The 18,565-nt window shown below is 42.3% G+C and overlaps 1 protein-coding gene across 1 annotated transcript; it reads right to left on the reverse strand.

Moving 5' to 3' along the window:
* Nucleotides 1-131: 131 nt before the first annotated feature.
* On the reverse strand, nt 132-11,844 carry GEM (GTP binding protein overexpressed in skeletal muscle). The gene is made up of 5 exons (XM_002200021.7): nt 8,752-11,844; nt 6,699-7,041; nt 3,653-3,729; nt 2,967-3,171; nt 132-1,367 (listed from the first exon to the last, which is right to left on the reverse strand). The coding sequence occupies exons 2-5, from the start codon at nt 7,030-7,032 to the stop codon at nt 1,090-1,092; spliced, it is 894 nt and encodes a 297-aa protein (XP_002200057.1). The 5' UTR covers nt 7,033-7,041; nt 8,752-11,844; the 3' UTR covers nt 132-1,089.
* Nucleotides 11,845-18,565: the final 6,721 nt, after the last annotated feature.

The following is an 18,565-nucleotide window of genomic DNA, read 5'->3' on the forward strand; positions in this document are numbered from 1 at the left end:
GAGATTTAAGGAATCCTCACTGCACTTCTCAAGCAGCATGCACGTGCATTGCACTTCTCAAACTTCCCCAGCATGCACAATATTTCCTGTACTTGAAAACATTCTTAGGGATTTTCTAGTGAGGCTCAAACGCAGTCATATATTTTATTTATTTTATTACAAGGCATGTAAGTAAAAACTTGCATATCTGAAAAAAGATATTAGATAGAAAACAGTAATAAAATTAACATTATTATCTTAAGAAAATTGGTAATAAATACATTTCTCCTCAACATTAAAATGCTTGTTATTTTGCACGACAATAAATACAGCATAGCTCTGGCATAGAGAAAGGCCAAGGATGGATACAAGAAGTCCATGTGGTGGCATAAAAAAGCTCAGGTGATTTTTAAAGGTTTGGCATCCTGCACTTGATGCACTTTGATACAACTTGCACTTTAATTTTACTATGATTTTTAAATAGTCCCATAATATGAAAACATGAGAGGAAAATTTTTTTGACTGTAGGATTTTTCCTTTAAATATTTTCAAAGTAAGAGATGTGTAAACTCACTGAAACTAATCCTCGAAATAAAGAAAAAATACCAAACAGGTGTCTTTGTGATTATTCTACAAAAATGCATTTTTTTTTCAGCTGTGGGTGCTCAAGCCTGACCAGCCAACTGACAAGAGACCAATCTCCAGTCAGTTCCTCAATTCTTTACATAGTTTTAAAAAAGAAATATCAATAATGAGGAAAAAGAGTAAAGACAGTAGTATTGATTTCCCAAGTTATGGCATTTGAGGTTCTTACACTAGTATCCAAAGGTAAGAGGAGAAAGAATAGGTGTATTCCAGAACAGTTCCCAGCACAATTCTGGGTAATTCTGGTCTATACTTTTCTTTTAAATCTACTGACAAGAAAAAAAAAAAAAAATGAAGAGCTATTTCCATGCACTGTGCTGTTCTTATGCCAGCACATATCATCACAATCACAACTGTGAACCTAAGTCACTGATAGCCCAATCTAATATAGATTGATTGATTGTCCTATGACAAAGTTAGATAATGTCCACAAAATGCCACAAGCTCTGGCAGAGTCCGGTGTTCTTAAAGTACTGATAGGTCATGGCAAGACTTGGACTTGAGTTTGAAGGCCATGTTCTTGTTGTTCTTGGCAACTATTTTGCCCCAAAAGCGCCTGGCTTTCTTGGGGATGCTCTCTCTCCGTTTCTGTAGTGCCAGCCGCTTCTCGTTCTTCTCCTTGCTGTCCCTGCGGAGCCGGACCTGCCGCACGATGCCCTCGAAGAGCTCTTTGACGTTGTGCTGCACAGCTGCCGAGGTCTCAATGAACTTGCAGTCAAACACCACGGCACAGGCTCGCCCCTCTGCAGAATCACAAGGTGGACACGTTACATGGGGTCACAAGGCCCAGGGCGGGGGGCAGCAGGGACAGGCTGCCATGTGCGGGAATTCCTCAATCCTGATGTAGGCACAGATAAGTCTTTAATGACCTGATGCTGCCTGCTAGCCCAGGATCCATCTGCCCTGTGTCACAGCTGCTTCCCGAAGGAAATGGAGGCTGTATTGGGGGTTAAATCCCCTCCCAGTAAAGCCCAGCCCGCGCTGCTGGCTGTGAAGGTAACGAAGAATGATGGACTTGAGACACTGAAGGCTGGGAGGCCAGCAGTGCCTCAATACCACCTGGGCAGCTGCAATGCAGACTCCCTCAAGCTGCACTGAAGGGTGATGATGGCACTCTGCAGGCATAGAGCACAGCACTGCAGGCAGAGCACCTTCCTCTTTCATGGGCATGGGTGTAAACCACAGCCCTGGAACTCTGGCAATTTCAGTGAGAACAGACACATGTACAAAACCCTTAATAAAGGGTGTCTATGGCTTTAGGGGTACATCTGAAAGCACATCTTATTCTCAATTACATGAACCTAAGCTAAACCTGACAGGTGTTTTTCACACAAGCCAATTTCTGGCTTGCAGTGAATTCATTGCCAGGGCCATTAAAGTGACATGGATTGACCTGCCATCTTCCTAAAGAACTTTCAAGCTGGACAAAGAGGAATAAAAAGGCAACCCTGGACATCCTATGAACCCCTCAGTTCAAGCGCTTCACTTGGGGCAGCTGTGACAGGAGGCAGAGGAACTGCACACATCCACAGAGCAAGGAGAAAAGTCTAGCTCAACTGGGAAACAGAAGAGCATAACAGCTGCAGAAAGAAGAAAATGCTGAGGAAAAGAACCCATGTTTCTGATGCACCAAGACAAGAACATCTAATGCACAGCTGTGTATTACAGTGTGTCACCTCAGCCTCAGGGAATACTCTCCAAGAAGATATTTTACTGACTGCAGATCGTGAGAGCCAGCAGCAGTGCTCCCAACAGTCTCCCCATTCCTATTTATGGGCTTAGTGGTTATTCATTTGTATGCAGCCAAGGGAAGGCTGATTTAGCATCCCAAAGCAAGGCAATAAGGAAACCTCTTCTGAAAGGCTGCACAGTTCCTGCCTAGACTAGCAAAACAAAGATTGAGAGGGATTTTTAATTTGTTAGGGAGGACAGAGAACTGGTTATAAAGAAGAGAATTTTTGGCAGCAGAATAAAGGGGGCTAAACTTGTTATGCATAAATATGCATTGGGAATACAAAGGGTTTCCAGCTACCAGAGAAATCACATATTGCAGCGGTCATACACTAGGAGCTGGAAAGGAATAAATCCCATTTATGATGGTACTTAATAAATATAGAAAAGGGATTATCTGATATATAACAGTATTACCAAGGAAGACTTAAGGACCTGGCAGACCCTACCCAGTCCTCTGCCCTCTGTTGCAGTCTGCTTTTATTTTATTACTCTTTTATTGCCTTGTCCTGAGCACAATGTACTTCTTCAGCCAGAGCACTGCAGTTTGTCCAAAAGCTACTAGACGACTTTTAATGTTTATATCGGGTTTATGCTCACAATTTCCTTACCTGCCACTGAAACTTCACGGCATCTGACAAGGTCACTTTTGTTGCCAACCAAAATAATGGGGATATCTTCTTTCTGACGTGCCCTGCGGAGCTGTATTCTGAGTTCAGAGGCCTTCTCAAAGCTTGCTCGGTCAGTGATGGAGTAGACGATCAAGTAGGCGTCTCCCACTTGCATGCAGTGGTCTCGAATCCATTCTCCCTCCCGCTGTTCAAATTAAATGGTCAGACATCATTATGCCCAGAGCAGATTTTACTTAGAAAGTAAAACATTAGAGAATCCAAATGCATTCCTGCTGTAAACTGTAATGGATACAGTTTGAATCACAGTTATACTACAAGTAATTCCAATGTGGTGATGGTATGAATACTTCACCACAAAGGAGGGCAAAAACTTGCCCCAGATAATTTATTGTGCCGGCTTTAGGCTGGAATGAAAATGGTCTGGAAAGAAAGCTTGAATGTTTTGTTTTATCATTAAAAATAAATGAAGACTTGCACTTCTTACGCTCACAGTGCAGAGCCATTAGGCATGCTTGCACTGATGTGAGGTAGGGTTAATCCTATATCTTCCCTGATTATGCTGTATGAAAACACCTATTTTCTTTCCCAAAGGAAATTTGCTTTTTATATTAGCAGTTATTCATATACACTTTCCTGTCAGCATTTGACTAGAACAAATTAAGTACCTTGTTATCCCACATATCGAGCAGTATAACAGTCGCACTCTCCCCATCCACCATCAGAGTTCTTTCATACGTGTCTTCTGGAAGGAAAAGCAGAAAGGTTGGTGATACATTATTTTGTGTTATCATACACATTAAAAAATCCAAGTTGTTGAATGTGGGGGATTTGTTCACAGAGTTTTTGAGCCAAATTTTAGGTCGGCTCACATCCAGTTCTTTCCTCATTTACATCCATACTGAATCTGCACTCTGTCCATTATTGGTTGCCTTACTTTCCATGATAGATGGAGGAGGCTGAAAGATCAGGAAACAAAATGTTCATTATTTTGGCTGATAGTCTCTTTATCTTATGTGGGAGAGAGAAAATAGAACCAGTGGAAGAAATAACCAAAGGCTGAACATTTGCCCCATGGGAGCAGCAGAGTCCAGCAAGGCTGAGTAATGGAAAATATTTGCTTTCACTTTAGCATGGACAATTTACGGGTGAACAGTCACTGCTGCTGAGAGCAGTACAGCAAACAGCCCACCAAGTGAGGAGGACAGAGTGTTGTGAGACAACAGCTGAGTCTGAGAGAGATTGAGACCTCTGTTGCACACTCCCATTACACAGTTGCCCATATCACCTTTGATGCCAAATAGCAGAAAAATGAAAAAAGCACAGGTCAGTTATTGCTGTGATTTGTATTGCAGCCATAAAAATTCATACCTAGATTATAAATGCCATTTAGCAAAATTCTGCCTTAATCTAAAGGGGCTGTTGCCACTCTGAATTTTGATCAAGCCTTGCTGTGAAATCTGCTTCAAATACCAATATTTCTTCTTTTCCCCAAAGCTGGGGGTGATGAGCAGTGAGGGGTTTGGACCCATTTCTAATCTCACACTAGTGGCCAGTGAAGAAAAAAGTTGGTCTTAAGGTACTGCAGCATTTAAAGGAACTGTCCCAACTACACTTGTAGATAGTGTTGTGTCTAACCTGTCTAACCTCCTAAGACTTCTGCTGTGCACTGATGAAGTGAACTTTCCCCTAAATTGTAATCAGAGCCTTTCTTCAAAGATAGGGATCTACATCCCAGTAAAAGAATGAGCTAAAAATATTACACATTTAAAATAAAGTCAAATGGAGCCCATGGTTTAAAATGTCAAGACTAAAAAGACAGAGCTAATCACTAGGAGTTGTTTCTGTTGAGGTCCCAGGAGTATGAGGCTTGTGTTCATGAGTTAGCTTCATCTTACAGTCAGTAGCAAAACCTCTCCATAAAAGCAGCTGTACTCCTTTGTAAGCTGGCTACCCTGAAACTATCCCCTCATGTAATTAAATTTCCAGTGTGAAAGCTAAAGTTCCAGTTTGTAAAGCTAAAGTAAATCGTTCCTTCAAGTGACCAAGCATCTGTGTGAGAACAAGCTCCATGCACACCAGAGGACAAAATCCAGAAGACTCCTTCTGCACTGCATTTCGTATAGAGAAGCTACAAATGCATAATCACACTCCTTGAAGATACTATGCCTAAATAGTCATATTCAGCACTCATTTGCACCTTGGTCAGTCCAAAGGAACTTCTATAGAATATAAAACACACAGAAAGTGAGTTCATTTTACGCTGTTTTTGAAGCTGACAGTAAAAAGGGGAGAGAGATAACACCAAGACTTCCAATTATCTCTTCAGAGCTGGCCTTGAAAATCTGTCATTGCTATACTCCAAGCAATGCTGCTGGGAGTGCGATGGAAAGAGGAAACCACATGGCTTCACATGAAGGAAAAGAAAACTGCCTGACAGGGGTGTGCAAAGCAAATCAGCTGCCCTTCCTGATGGCTTGTCCAAGGATCCTACTCTACTTCAGTCATTTTCAGCACTAGGAAAACTTTTATCAGAGATACTCCAGGCTGAGGAGCTGGTAGAAATATGGGAAAAGTTGATGGCAGAAGCTGACGGCGGAGCATGCCTAAATCAGTGTATTTGAAAACCTCCAAAGGCACAAATCTGTGTCCCCAGTCTGAGACAGCAAGTACAGAAAATGTGAGTCTGACCTTCCTGATACTGGGCTTTTTTAAATCCTGGGCAAAACTTCCCCTAACTGGAGAGTTAAACACACAGAAAAGAAGCTGTCCTGCCTATGCCCCACTGAAGTCTGGAAGAGAAGCCCAGAAATTCTCTGTGGTAGCACTGGCACCATCACACCGAGGGAATATAGGCAGGGGGCAGAAGAGAGAGACAAAGAAAGCCCTGAAAAATGACTAACAAAACCTGGCAGCAAACTGCATGTCCCCTGAAAGCAGCAGCAACTACATCCTTGGAGACACGGCAGATTTCTTGGCAGCACAACCATTCCACATCAATACCTTGCACACAGTATAGCCCAGGACTTGGTGCTCCAACTTCACCTTCTGCACAGTCTGATCTTTGGGATTAAAAAACACTTTGCAATCCTAAACTTTGCAATCATAAGCAAATCAAGGGGGGGGAAAGAAGGGGGAAGCATCTTCTGGAGGAGCACATACTGTGCAAATAACATGAAACAAGGTTTTTACTCAAAGTTGTATATATTTTACTCAGTCCATACATACTTCTAATGGCAAATATTTTGGAAGTAACTTTTTCTTTATATATGATTTTAAAGCATTTAATTCTTGAAAATCATGAGGACCTTCAGTTGTTTTCTCTCTCAAAAGGAAAGCAGGAGTCAGCCCTGTGATGCCGGTGGTAACACCAATGTTGGACTAGCTATGAAAGCTAAAGCAGACTCCTGTGTAGCATCATCACAGGCAGGAATGAGGCAGTTTCCAACTGGTATTTTGGAATGAAATGGCATGTGAATCTGAATTGCTCTCTTTCAGTGGCTTTCAGTCATTTTTGGAGAGTATCTTACTCATCTTATTTTGCTTTCTTCTTTTCTTAAAAGAGGTGCTTGAGTTCAATCAGTTTTAATAATCAGACCCAAACACTTGTTACTTCTGGTTTATATTAAATGGCCTCTCTCTTTTTCTGTGCCAATTACTACAGGCAGAGCTGACTGCAGGCAAACACTGACACCCCAGGACATAATTACCTACCTCCCAGCACCTCACAGTCGCTGTCAATGCTGTCGTGCACCCCTGCAAAGATGTTGGCTAGCGAGGACTTCCCCACGCCGTGCTCCCCGATCAGCACCACCCGGTAGCAGCTGCTGCCAGACTCGGAGGAGATGACGGAGTCGGATGACTCCGAGGACCAGCTCCTTCTGTAATATTCATCAGGACTGATGGTGTATCGTTTCTGTGGGTTGTACTCATTGGAGTCCTTCTGGACCAGCAGATTCTTTCCATCAGCAGGGATGCTCCATCGCTGCTGCTGCTGGTGCAGACTGCTGTTGTGGGTGCGACGCATGGTAACGTTGTTGAGAGTCATTTTTAACCCCTAGTGAAAAATAGGGAAATCACTAATGTTACCCACAAAATATTTAGAAATGCTCTCTTACTAGCTTCAAGGGGCCACATCATGTTCCTCTGTAAGGACCTAATATGTGAGAAAAGAAAAATTAGCCTTTCTGCACTCTAGCGTACTTGGTAGTGCACAGAGCAATATTTTAGTTATTGGCTAGTGAGACAGAGACTGTTTCCCAGGGATAATACCACCCTCACATGCTAAATCCTATCTTGTTTAGCCTTTACTAGCTCACGGCTGTGCTGGGTGCAGCCCAGTCCTGGAAAGAGGGAGGCATTGCTGCGTCCCAGGAGGAGAAGGAGGGGACAGTGCTCACCACACCGGTCCTACACAGCAGCTGCAGCCCTGCCGAGAGACTGCCTGTGGTACAGGCAACGTTCACCTCCTTTTGGCATCACTGGGGACAGACAGAGACGCTGGTCTCAGTTGCCCTGGGTGTACAGCATCTTTCTCATTGACTCAGTTAAGAGCTGAAACCCTTGGGAAAGCAATATGTCATAATTCACTGCACTCTTGAGACAACCCTGGTACAAAAAGTCATGCAAGCAAGTCTTGCTGTGATGGGGTGGATTTGGGTCTTGTCTGTGGCCAGGTAAACAAAGAACGATTCTGCCTCAGACAGTGACTTTTTGGCTGGTAAGAGGGAGGACACAGTGAAATCCAACAGCTTTTTTGAGGAGGTACAAGTTATAGCTTCAACAGGAGATAGAACTGAGAGAAAAGGCTCATTAATTTATAGATATGAAATCAATAACTTAATTACTGCACAATTAATTAGATAGGTTCATTCTTCTTACATAAGCATAGCTCTTAATTACATTTTACTCAGCAAACTCTATTTTGCCTTGCTTGGAGGCAGAGAAGAGTGATGTCATTCTCACAGGCAAATACCTACCATTTTTAGGAAAGTTACTTTGATGCACTCCAGTTCCCAAAGTGACCATTATTCAGACATTTTTCTTTTTTGCCCTATATCTGATGTTTCTTGGCTCTCTCCTCCATATCAGTAAATAGGATAAATGTCCATAAAATTCACCCAACTACTTTCAAAGCTCAATAATAAGTGATGAACAGTAAAAAGTACAGTAAAGCAAAATGTACAAATTGCTATTCTTCTTCATCCAAAACTGTCTGAAAACTTCAGTGAATAAATTCCCAGCAGGACCAAGGACAAAATATATAGAAAAAGCACTATCTGAATTTACTACAGAATACACAATATTTTCTCTGTGATGTGCAGCACTTTGGGGCAAAAGGAGATCGTTTTCATGGTCCTAGTCACAGTAACTTTGTCAGCAAGAGATACATCTAAAGAAGAAATCATGTACTAAGCGAAGACTTCTTCGCAAACAAACTTAAATATATGCTGTGGTTGAATTCTGAAATGCACTTTTTCCTTCAGTATCCCCATTGAGAAGATCAGATGAGAAAATCCAGATCTTATTCAAACAACAGAGTAACTCACAACCTGCAACAAGCAGTCACTCTCAAAACCATCACAAACACAAATATTTTACAATTTAGCCTCTCACAAATTGTCATCCCTCATTAAAAAAAAAGCCAAAGGAGTCCCTGTCACACACTGTGCTCCAAGTTCAAACTGGTTTTGCTACCCCATACTGCATTTAGCTGCCTGAGTCTGCAGCAGCTCCAGGAAAAGACTGGGTCCAAATCCCCTCTTACTTGTGCCAGGCTCCCGCAGCCAGTCCAGTCCTTTGTTCCCCCTGCCCTTCTCTCTCGGTGGGCTGTGACACACTGAGCAGCTCTGCCGAAGTAAATCCTCTCCTGCTTTGGGACTGCCTCTTTAATTCTTTCTCAGCAAACCTGGTTTATATTAAGCCCATCTGATCAGAGACAGGGCTTTTCCGTGACGTGGACGGCCTTCCCATACAACAGCCAGCCCCCAGCTGGGGGAAAGCAGACGTGCAGCAGAGAAAAACTTGCAAACAATCTCAAAAGACTTACTCAAAATCATGTGATTGTTTCAATATTGCCAGTAAAATAAACACTTTTGGTTCTTGCGTGATGAAAACAGGAAAGTGGAACAAAAATAAATAATAGATGTCATTTAGCCTCAGAGAGCTTTTAATTCAAATGTTATCAAAATTAATGATGGTTTAAAAATCACCTAAGTTTATTTAATGCATTAAATTCTGTAAATGTATTATGTATCTGTTCTCTGTCTGCAAAACACACTTAACCCCCTGCTGGACAAAACATTTCTCTGGAATAAAATATCTGAATGTTATTTTGAAATTTTTTAGAAGTAGGAATATTAATTCTAGGGGCTTTGTTGGGGTTTTGTTTGTTTCTTTGTTTCTAAAGCACCAATATTTACAAATGTGTTATTCTCTGTCAGCCTCCAAGTGACTGTACCCAGTCTTCTGAACTGCATAACCATCTCTTTCTCACTTCTGCTTCAATATTTTACTACCAAGGGCTTGAAAAGATATCCAAATATGAATTCAGTGTTGCTGCAGCTGGATGTTGGCAAAAATGCATCAGAACACACAAAGTCTGCACAAAGTCACACAGTGTTGACACTGTGCACAGGAACAATCACTATATAGTGTACATGCCCCACAAACTCAGGGTCTGGTCCTTAAATTTTTATAGCCTCATAGCTGATTGGCAGAAGAAATTTTGCCAGAAGGCAAGAAATCCAAACCTGTTGAAACTTGCAACAACATACTTCTTCATTAGCAAAGGAAGAGTAAGAAACCATGACAGAACTACTTACTAGGGCTACCACAACTTTTATGTAAGTATACACAAACCCTGTAGTCAGCTGCCAGTTATCCAGACTCTGGATTAAATATAATGAGCTCCTACCACTTTCTTTTATATTTTCATATTTACATTTTATATTTACAATCTCCTGGTCCCTGAATCAAACAGAAAAGTTCTTATCCTAGAAGTCTGAACAACTTTGGCTTCAAACAGGGGGAATAATTTTTTTTCCATGCTACAGGCAGGCAAATCTTTAACTGACTATGTACCTTTATTGAAAGGAATACTGATGTGCAGAAAATATCTCTTGTTAACACTGCAATTGAAATCTCCTTGCCTTATTTCCCCATTGGCTTTATTGCATTCCTGTATCTTTCATGAGGGTTTTCAGGGACTTCCTGAGCCATTCTCAAGTTTTAAAAGCCAAGAGCTTTTCACAAAGTAATAGGTACTCATCAGTATACATGAAAATTATGCAGATCTACTAAGGGTAGAATGGGCAAAAATCTGCCCTGACTTTCTTTCACATGTATTTCAGTGCTTGGCAGCAGCTCAACTGGCCCCAGGTCCTGCATCTTCACCTCACCTGTCTCTTACTCATCAGGGCTTCTGCTGCTCAGTGATAATCCCAAAGAGCACAAAGTGCCACATCCCTCTGTGTAGATTGTACAGAGGGGCTTGTAATACTTACTGCACAAAATGTAACTAGATCTCTATCCAGGAAGGTTTGTGGCATGGACAGTACTTTGCAAAAATACGTTTCCTGTTGGCATACCCAACTGAAGTTGCTCGGTTTTTTTGAAACATGCTGGAAACCATGAAGGTGAGTGGGTGGTTGGAGCAGTATGGACCTCAGGTTTGCATAGCTCTCTGTAAGTTGTCTGTAATTTGTCACTGCTCAGTAAAAAAGCAAAACTTGTCCACTGCAGGACTGGTGAGATTTATGGCCAGTGATTGCAGCAGAACTGCAGGCTCTAATGTCTCACCCAAATGTTTAACATATATCACAGCAGAAAGTGCAGACCGAAGAAATAAACCAAAGGCAGAAAAGCCTTTGTGTTTAGTTGTAGTTACTGTTAGATTAGGAATTGCTAGACGTCATCTTTCATATCCTCTTCATAAAATTCAAGACAGACAAAGAAAACACGTCTCTCCAGAACTACACAATATATCTCTTCCCTAAAGCCATACAGAAGAGTTGTCCCAACATGGCATGAAGTGCTTGTACTTGGGGAACTTGCACATGTGTTTTCCTTTGTACTGTCTCTTCTGAGCCTACTCTGGTTTTCCAGTGCACAATTAACTCTCCAGGTCTCATTCTGCATACACATCCACAGGATGTGACGTTGTTGCTCCTCAGGGAATGCCGTCAGCACTCATGAACTTCACTCACTCTATCTGTGGGTGAAACATATTCTTAACTGTTTTTAAAGCTGGGGAGAGATGCAGCCTTTTTAGCCTCTGGGTACTTACTTACAAGGGATAACAGCAGGTTGATTACTGAAATATATGAATTGAGTCCTTCTTAGGGACAAAAACAATCCCATAGATTGATTGAGACTGGTGCAGTCCTGGTCTGTTCAGCCCTTTTGCACTCGTTGCTGGTCAACATTTCTGCAAGTCTCGAGCCTGCCCAACGCACAGGCACGAGAAGAAACAAACCATAAGGCCAGTGCTGTCGCAAAGCACACGAGTGCTTGAACGTAACTGCCCGCTGCAATATCAGAAGTCAGAGGCAGTGTTTTTCTTCCATCTTATCCACTCTCTGTTTCATTAATCACATCTTAAAGGAATTCTCCCTGCAGCCAGGATGAAGTAAACATTGAAGAGTAGCAGTTCTGCAATCCTTCCCCAGCCAATTACAATTAGACCAGGTGATGCCCAGAGCAATTAGGCAGAAATTTTCCATTGGATATAAAAGCAGTGCTTTTTAGCTGACACTTAATTAGCCAGTTTGAATTTATGTATATGATGGTAAAAGTGGTTCCTCAAATCTTCTGGTGTAAGGGTTGTCCACAGAAAGGACATAAATCATCTTGGAGTAGGAGGGGAATTCCAGGGAGGAAAAAAAAAAAAGCAGGAAAAACAAAATTCAGATTTACTTTAATGAAAACTGAATGCAGCATGTTTGAAAGTGCCTTTTCTCCCTATACATCCAGCAGAGAAGTTCACCTGCTTCATTCCCCTCAGAAAGCCTGGCTTTGTAGACTTTTTTCCCAACAGTGAGTTGCCTGCCCAGGCAATGAATGAGGTCTGCCTCGCCTCCAAACCATTGTGGCATCTCAGACTTTTCTCTGCTTCTCACATCTTGCAGTGCTGGCAGACCCTGGCTATTCTCAACCCTACCAACAACAGCAGCTATGGACAGAAATTAATTTGGGTGCTGGGCTGGATAGTGCTGGACACGCTGGGAGTGCCCACAGTCACTGCATGTCCTCCCTAGGGAAGCTGCTCCATTGTCACCATCCATTCCTACTGCACAGGCAGCCACAGGCAGCTGGGCGAGCAAATGTAGAACAAAAGGCAAAAATAGATGTGGGATGAAGCAGCATTGAGACCACAGCCATGGGACTGTTGGATTACTTACACCAACTTATGTCCACAGCTTTGCCTTTTCCGATCCAAATTCACATCTGATGACTCAGTGCCAAGTTTCATACGGACTGAAAAGGTGCAAGGGTTCAAACACTCTGAGACTGGGATGTATGAGGTAGGGAAATGAAGGATTATGTGCCTGAGGTAAATTACTGAGGGTGTTAAGAGGGGGACAGGGCAGAGAAAGACACTCAGAAATTAAGAAATAATAAAACATTGATTCATTTTAAGGGGCACAGTCAGAAGCACCTGAAAGTACCAGCATCAAATTTTAAAAATAACCATTGCTCTTTTCAGTGGTGTAGATTTGGTCAACGCGGTTCCTAGAGTTGCTTGCAGGGAGTACTGAATTTGTTCCACCAGCTCCTTTCCTTTCCTTCCACATCACAGCAGCATTTTTACAAATCTTTAACTGAGCACTAAAAGCAGAACATGACCCTTTGGTGATGAGCACAAGGATAGGGAAGAAGCACTGATCTACACAAGTTAGCTGTAAAAGCCAGCATTAGAGCTCTCAGGGAACAGGATTGCCTTTAATCAGCTGACCCATGGGAGAACTTCTTATTAGTCTATTAATTGCAGATAATCTGGATTCTGATGTACCAAAAGGAATGTGTGTTCTATATCTGTGCACTGCAGAGCTTTGTTGACTATAACCGGTGTCCAAAGGTATTTTCCCCATTAATACATTAAGCCAGCACAGTGGAAGACTCAGCAGAAAATGAGAAATGAGCAGCCAGAGGAAGCAATGAAGTTCAGTTCATAATAAAATACAAGTTACTTTTTAGTCTAGTTAATGGAAAAGAAATTAAAACAACTGCCAGCTTTGAGGGGACAAAAAGGAGCAATGATAAAGAGTAAATGGCAAAACTGGATTATTTCAGTAAGAGTTACTTAGCAAAAGGACTGATTATTTCCCACACTTGCACTCAATGATGTTTATGAATTCTGCCAATAATTGTCCAGGGAATGGGATTAAGTCACATATGACATAAATAAATGTGCTTTTCAATGCAAATTCTTTAAAAATCATAATATACTAGTAATAGTAGGATGTGAGCTAGTTCTTCAAATGTTCTTCAAATCCTGAGCTAAAAAAAACTTTAGATGAATGGCACCAGCACAGAAGATTTTTTTTTTGTGGCTGGGATCCCCGTAGTATGCCACAGACTTTAGTGCAATCAGGTTCAGGAGCCACTGTGTCCTTTTCAGCTACAGGATTCACAGAATTTTATACCTCGATTTTATACCACTAAGTGAAGGTGGCAATTTAACAATAGGCAACCGCTGCATCAGCAAACCATAGGTTAGAAACATCAGCAAAACAATGATCTTGTTCTGATCTTCAGACCTGCCGAAGGGAGATCAAGAAAAAGGTCTTTTACTCTAAATGCAGTTTCTTCTTCACTGTAGTGTCCAAGACTTCTACACTGAGTGCAGTCAACAATGATTATCAATACTTAGGCATACTCACACAGAAATACAAAGGAAGCCCTGCCAATAGAAGCAAATCTACTTTAAAATTATTCCACATGGTGTCCAGATCTTGACTTTCAGGTCCTGATTGCATTTATCTACACACCAAGCTAGCCTGGGATGGCAAGAGAGCACTACTGAGCTCTCTGACCCACCTTGGCTTGCAAAACACTTTCTGGTTTGCATCATCGGAAAACGCTGTGGACTCGTTGTCTGAGTGGAAGAGTCCCACTTCTGGGTCAAGGCTGACATGGGCAGGGTGGAGGATGGGAGGGTGGGCAGGGCTGTGGGTGTCTTTAGGACTCCAACGCCCACTTGGTGCACCCCTTGAGGAAAGGTGGTGGCACATGATTGAGGCAGAGCTGAGTTTGCTTGGCCTGGTTCAGTCCAGGTAACACCAGGTCTTTTACTCACATTTGCACCAGGAGAAAAGCGACATGCTGAAACAGTCACACAAAACACATGGCAGTGGCTAAAGTAGCTCTTCATCCAAAACACTGGGTGACAGCTGGGGTGTGGTGTCTGGGTGTCATATCCTTCCCCAGCTCTCTTTCTTGTGCAGTCAACCAGCAGTAACAAAACCACAGCTAAATATGGTCTTCTTGGAGGAGCTCTGATCTCTCCCCATTTACAGTATCATCCACCCAGTGTCCCTGGTTCAGCGTTCAGCTGCCTGCTTGCCACACTAGCACCTAGTAAAGTGATGCTTCATGTGATTGCTCAGTGATTCACTGCCTTGTTTGGATTTTCTGGCTCCTGGGCTCATGTTTATCAGCAAAACACACACTCTCCAGTGTCAGGCTTTAAGCAGATTGGAGCCATACAAAATGCCTTTGAGCAAGATGCTCTACACAGTCAAGCATAAGTAATGTCTATTTCATTGAACAGCAGCATCTCTTTTATTGACATGGCTTTACCCTTATGTCATTCATCATGTACTTTCCACTTTCCAAAATATAAGATGTGATAATGTGAACATATAAGAGAAGATATGTTGTCTATTTTCTTTTTGAAGATCTAATTCTTCACCTCTGTTGTACTGTGTTCAACTGATCACTGGCCCCTGCAGGCAGGATTCCTTTCACCTCATTTTTAACTGCTTGCCTTGTTTCCCAGAGCAAAGCAGACCGGGTTAACCAAGTAGCTCCGGGGTGATTCATCTAACACAGGTTGCATGAATCATAGAGATGCCTCTCTCCCCACTGACAACAGAGGCTTGGGGAGATGAGTCTCTCTGCACTAATGCTGATTTTAAACTGCACTGTCTGAAAGCTGTACTGGCAGTCAAGTGAAATGAAGAAATCCCTAATGGCCTAGAGGCTAATTTTGTTGATGATTTTTACTGATGTTCTTTTCAGGTGGGCAATAAGACAAGGTTTAAGATATAATCATTGCACATGGTTAGAACTTTCCTCCTCTTGTATAGAAGGTGCATAAATACAAAAAGCAACTTGTCTGTAAAACAGGAGAAACCCATCCATGTGCCATGTTCACCACAGATGGAAACAGGGGTCTTTTCCCAGTAGCTGCTGAGACTCTTCTGGGGAGGAATTACTTCTGCTGCCATGCCCAGTGACGAAGCACCAACTGCTGTTTCTTCCCAGCCTCAGACACATGGCAACATGGCTTGTGGAGTTTTCTGCCCTGCTTCTGCAAGATAGTGCATGCTGTCAGTGCATCACTGCAGACATGTCCTGCTCCATCCAGCAGGCCTCCTGAAAAAGGGAGATCACAGCCAGCATGTTTTTCAGGGAACATACTCAAAAAAACAGCAGCAGTTACAATGCTGTCAGCTGCAATCTTATGCTGTGAAGCCAATTCCTTGGCACTGAAAGCTCCTGGATTCTGTAGCAGCCAGAAAAGGGAGGCACAGCTGCAGCAGGATGTTCTTGAGCCCTCTAGCTAGGACACACACATGCACACGGGTATGATGATGCTCAAGCATGTAGAGTGACCTCCTACAACAACTGCTAGTTTGTCTTTTGCTTTCTCTCTATTGTTTTAATCAAATTTATTCATTTTGAAAGCAGGCAATAAATAGAGGAGCTGGGTATAGAAAAAAGGGCATCATTAATAACTCTAATCAACCATCTTGATGACTAGCAGAATTTACAATCATTTCACTGCATTGTGCTCCAATGCAAATCTGGTTTCTGCCTCTCTGTGATAATGTGTGGGACAACACCATCCTTCTCAGCAGTGGACTCTGCAAGGTCTCTGTCATGTTTTCCCTCCTTCACAGCAATTAATACATCTTTTAATACTTTTTGAGCATTTTCTATACTAAAATTTCCCATGAATAAGAGACAACTTTTTCTCATCATCTCACCAAGCATGCTACTGATTAAAAGATGTAAGTGACTAGAAAAGAAAATGTGTCACTTGTGTGTCAAACCCACTTCTCAGGTAAGCTGCTCTAAACTGGGTACCTGACATGCAGTGTTCCCATGAAGGACAAAATTTGAGAAACTGGTAGAAAAAAGTTTTAATTTTTTGAGGCTGTGGAAGTAGCCCTGTCTTTCACTAATCCTCTGTGTTACTGGAAGTTTAATCAACGGTCAGGCTGGCAGTTTGAGAAGCTAAAAGCAAAATAGCTACTTCAAAGTCACAAGCTCAAGGAATGTATTTCTAGCATGACTTGTAAACTAGATCTGATTGTTGATGCTCTACAAATCTCAGTTCTATGAGCTTCCATTTGGAGCTGAGCAGGCAAGGCAGCTGCATGGCCCCGCTGTCCCTCTCAGCACACTGCCCTCTGCAACCCTGCTCTGGCAGATTTTAAACAATTCTGTCACGCTGTGAAGTAAGACCCACAAACATGAACTGAGATGATAAAATATATCAGAGTGAACAAAGAGAGAAGCAAGGGGGAACAATACAGACACGTCCCTTTGCAAAAGGCAGAGAAAATATTTTGATCTCCTAGTTACAAGCCCACTCCTGGTTGACTTCTGACCCAAGAGTCTACTGCTGACAATTACATCACCACTGCTGGCCAGTGTAACGCTGCCTCCAGTAGCTCTTTGCCTCGTATGCAGATTAAAAACTTCAGCTCAGTGAGTCAGTGGAGGGAAATGGGCTCCTTCAGCAAGGAGAGGAGAGCAGCTAAGGCAGGGTTTGGCACTGGACTGCCTCCCATGTTCCCCCTCACTTAGAGCTTAAAGAAAAGATGAAGGCAAAATGAGAAGCACCCTTAGGGTACAAAATGTTCTTTCATTCGAGGATCATATGGAAAAAGTATGTCTGACAGCATACCTGAACATATTCAACTATCTGCACCTATGAAATGCCTCTTTCCTCTGTCACTCTGGTATACATCAGAAGCCACCCTTAAATTTAGTCACACTCAAGCATAATTGAGATTTAAAAACATGTCCAATTTATGGAAAGGTAAAACAGCAGTAAAAGTCCATATGTTCCACAGAGGATGAAGACTGTGCTCCATATACCTGCACATTTCTGGTTCAACAATACTGCACAACTCCTGTGCTGGATGCTCACACTTCTCACAGAGAACAAAACATTTCTACTGCCTTCACTACCCTGGACTCTCTCTATCTTCACTTGCCTCATTGGAGGCCTTCAACATTACCACTTCATTATTTTCTGATTACGTTGCATGCAGCTTGTTAACTTTTTGTCCTGGGGTGACTTCATGATGCTGAATCATATCCCCACTTGTCTGTTTAGCCCAGAAATAAGTTCTGCACCTTTAAACCTAGGTCTAAGAGCAAAGGTGGGGAAGAAGTAAAAGCAGTGGAATTTTTTTCACATCTGTATTGAAGACATAGAGATCAGCATGCTGCAGACAGGTGGGGAGTTTTCCCTTGCTGTTTTCGCTGGCTCTTCCCTCGTTGGCTGAGGCCAGAAGGTTATTTTGGAACTTTTCATCCATTTTTTGGTCCAGGAGCACCAGGACTATTGTCTGGGGGTACCCCAAGCTGCACTGAGGCCGGGACACCAGACCCGAGCCCCAGAGAGATGGAGAGAAAGCTGAGGACACATGCACAAAAAGGACTCTGAGCTTCAAAATTACTCTCTCTGATTTTGCCATCTCTTCAAAGCAATGAAGGGTTCCATTGTTTAATATTATTCATTTTCTCATGTTTGTGAATACTTTCCTTATTAAATAAACAGTTTGTTTCACTTTTCTCATAGGAAGTTTATCTCCCGAACAGATGGGGGGGAAGAGCTGCTTGAATTTGCTTTTTAGAGGGAGATTTCCTGCCAGAGATTTCCTGCCAAATTTGCCCTAAACCAGGACACTTGTTAACCTTCTAATTAAAAGAAAAGAAAAACTGATGAGAGGAAGTGGCCAAGAGACAGAGTGTTAAAGATACATATCCTATTCATAGAATAGATTTCTTGAGACCATGTAGGTTCAAGAAGTGTTGAATTTGCAGATAGTATATCACTTACAGACTGTAATTCACACTTTTTACGTTGCCAGGATCCCAGGAAAGTGCTCTCTTTGGAGCCTCTTAGACTCCCACTGTCTCAATTTCTTATTGTTACAGTTATGCCACTATACTAAGGAACTAACCCTTCTGGGCCCAAAGGAACTAGGAGAGACCTAAGTGCTGCACCATTTCAGCTTTCCAAAGTGTTCCTCAACCATCACTAACACAACAGTCCCTTTTTACCTAGCATACAGGCAGGGGAGGTATTTCTTCAGCTTCACGATAAACCAGAAGTT

This window comes from Taeniopygia guttata, chromosome 2 (assembly GCF_048771995.1).
Source record: "Taeniopygia guttata chromosome 2, bTaeGut7.mat, whole genome shotgun sequence".
In the NCBI taxonomy this organism is placed as follows: domain Eukaryota; kingdom Metazoa; phylum Chordata; class Aves; order Passeriformes; family Estrildidae; genus Taeniopygia; species Taeniopygia guttata.

Bases quoted from the DNA above. Each gene is read 5' to 3' on its own strand.
- GEM (XM_002200021.7), bottom strand. From the start codon at position 7,032: ATGACTCTCAACAACGTTACCATGCGTCGCACCCACAACAGCAGTCTG. The intron at 3,730-6,698 runs GTAGGTAATTAT...TTTTCCTTCCAG, and splicing joins CGACTGTGAGGTGCTGGGAG to AAGACACGTATGAAAGAACT. The intron at 3,172-3,652 runs GTACTTAATTTG...TAATTTGAACAG, and splicing joins TCGATATGTGGGATAACAAG to CGGGAGGGAGAATGGATTCG.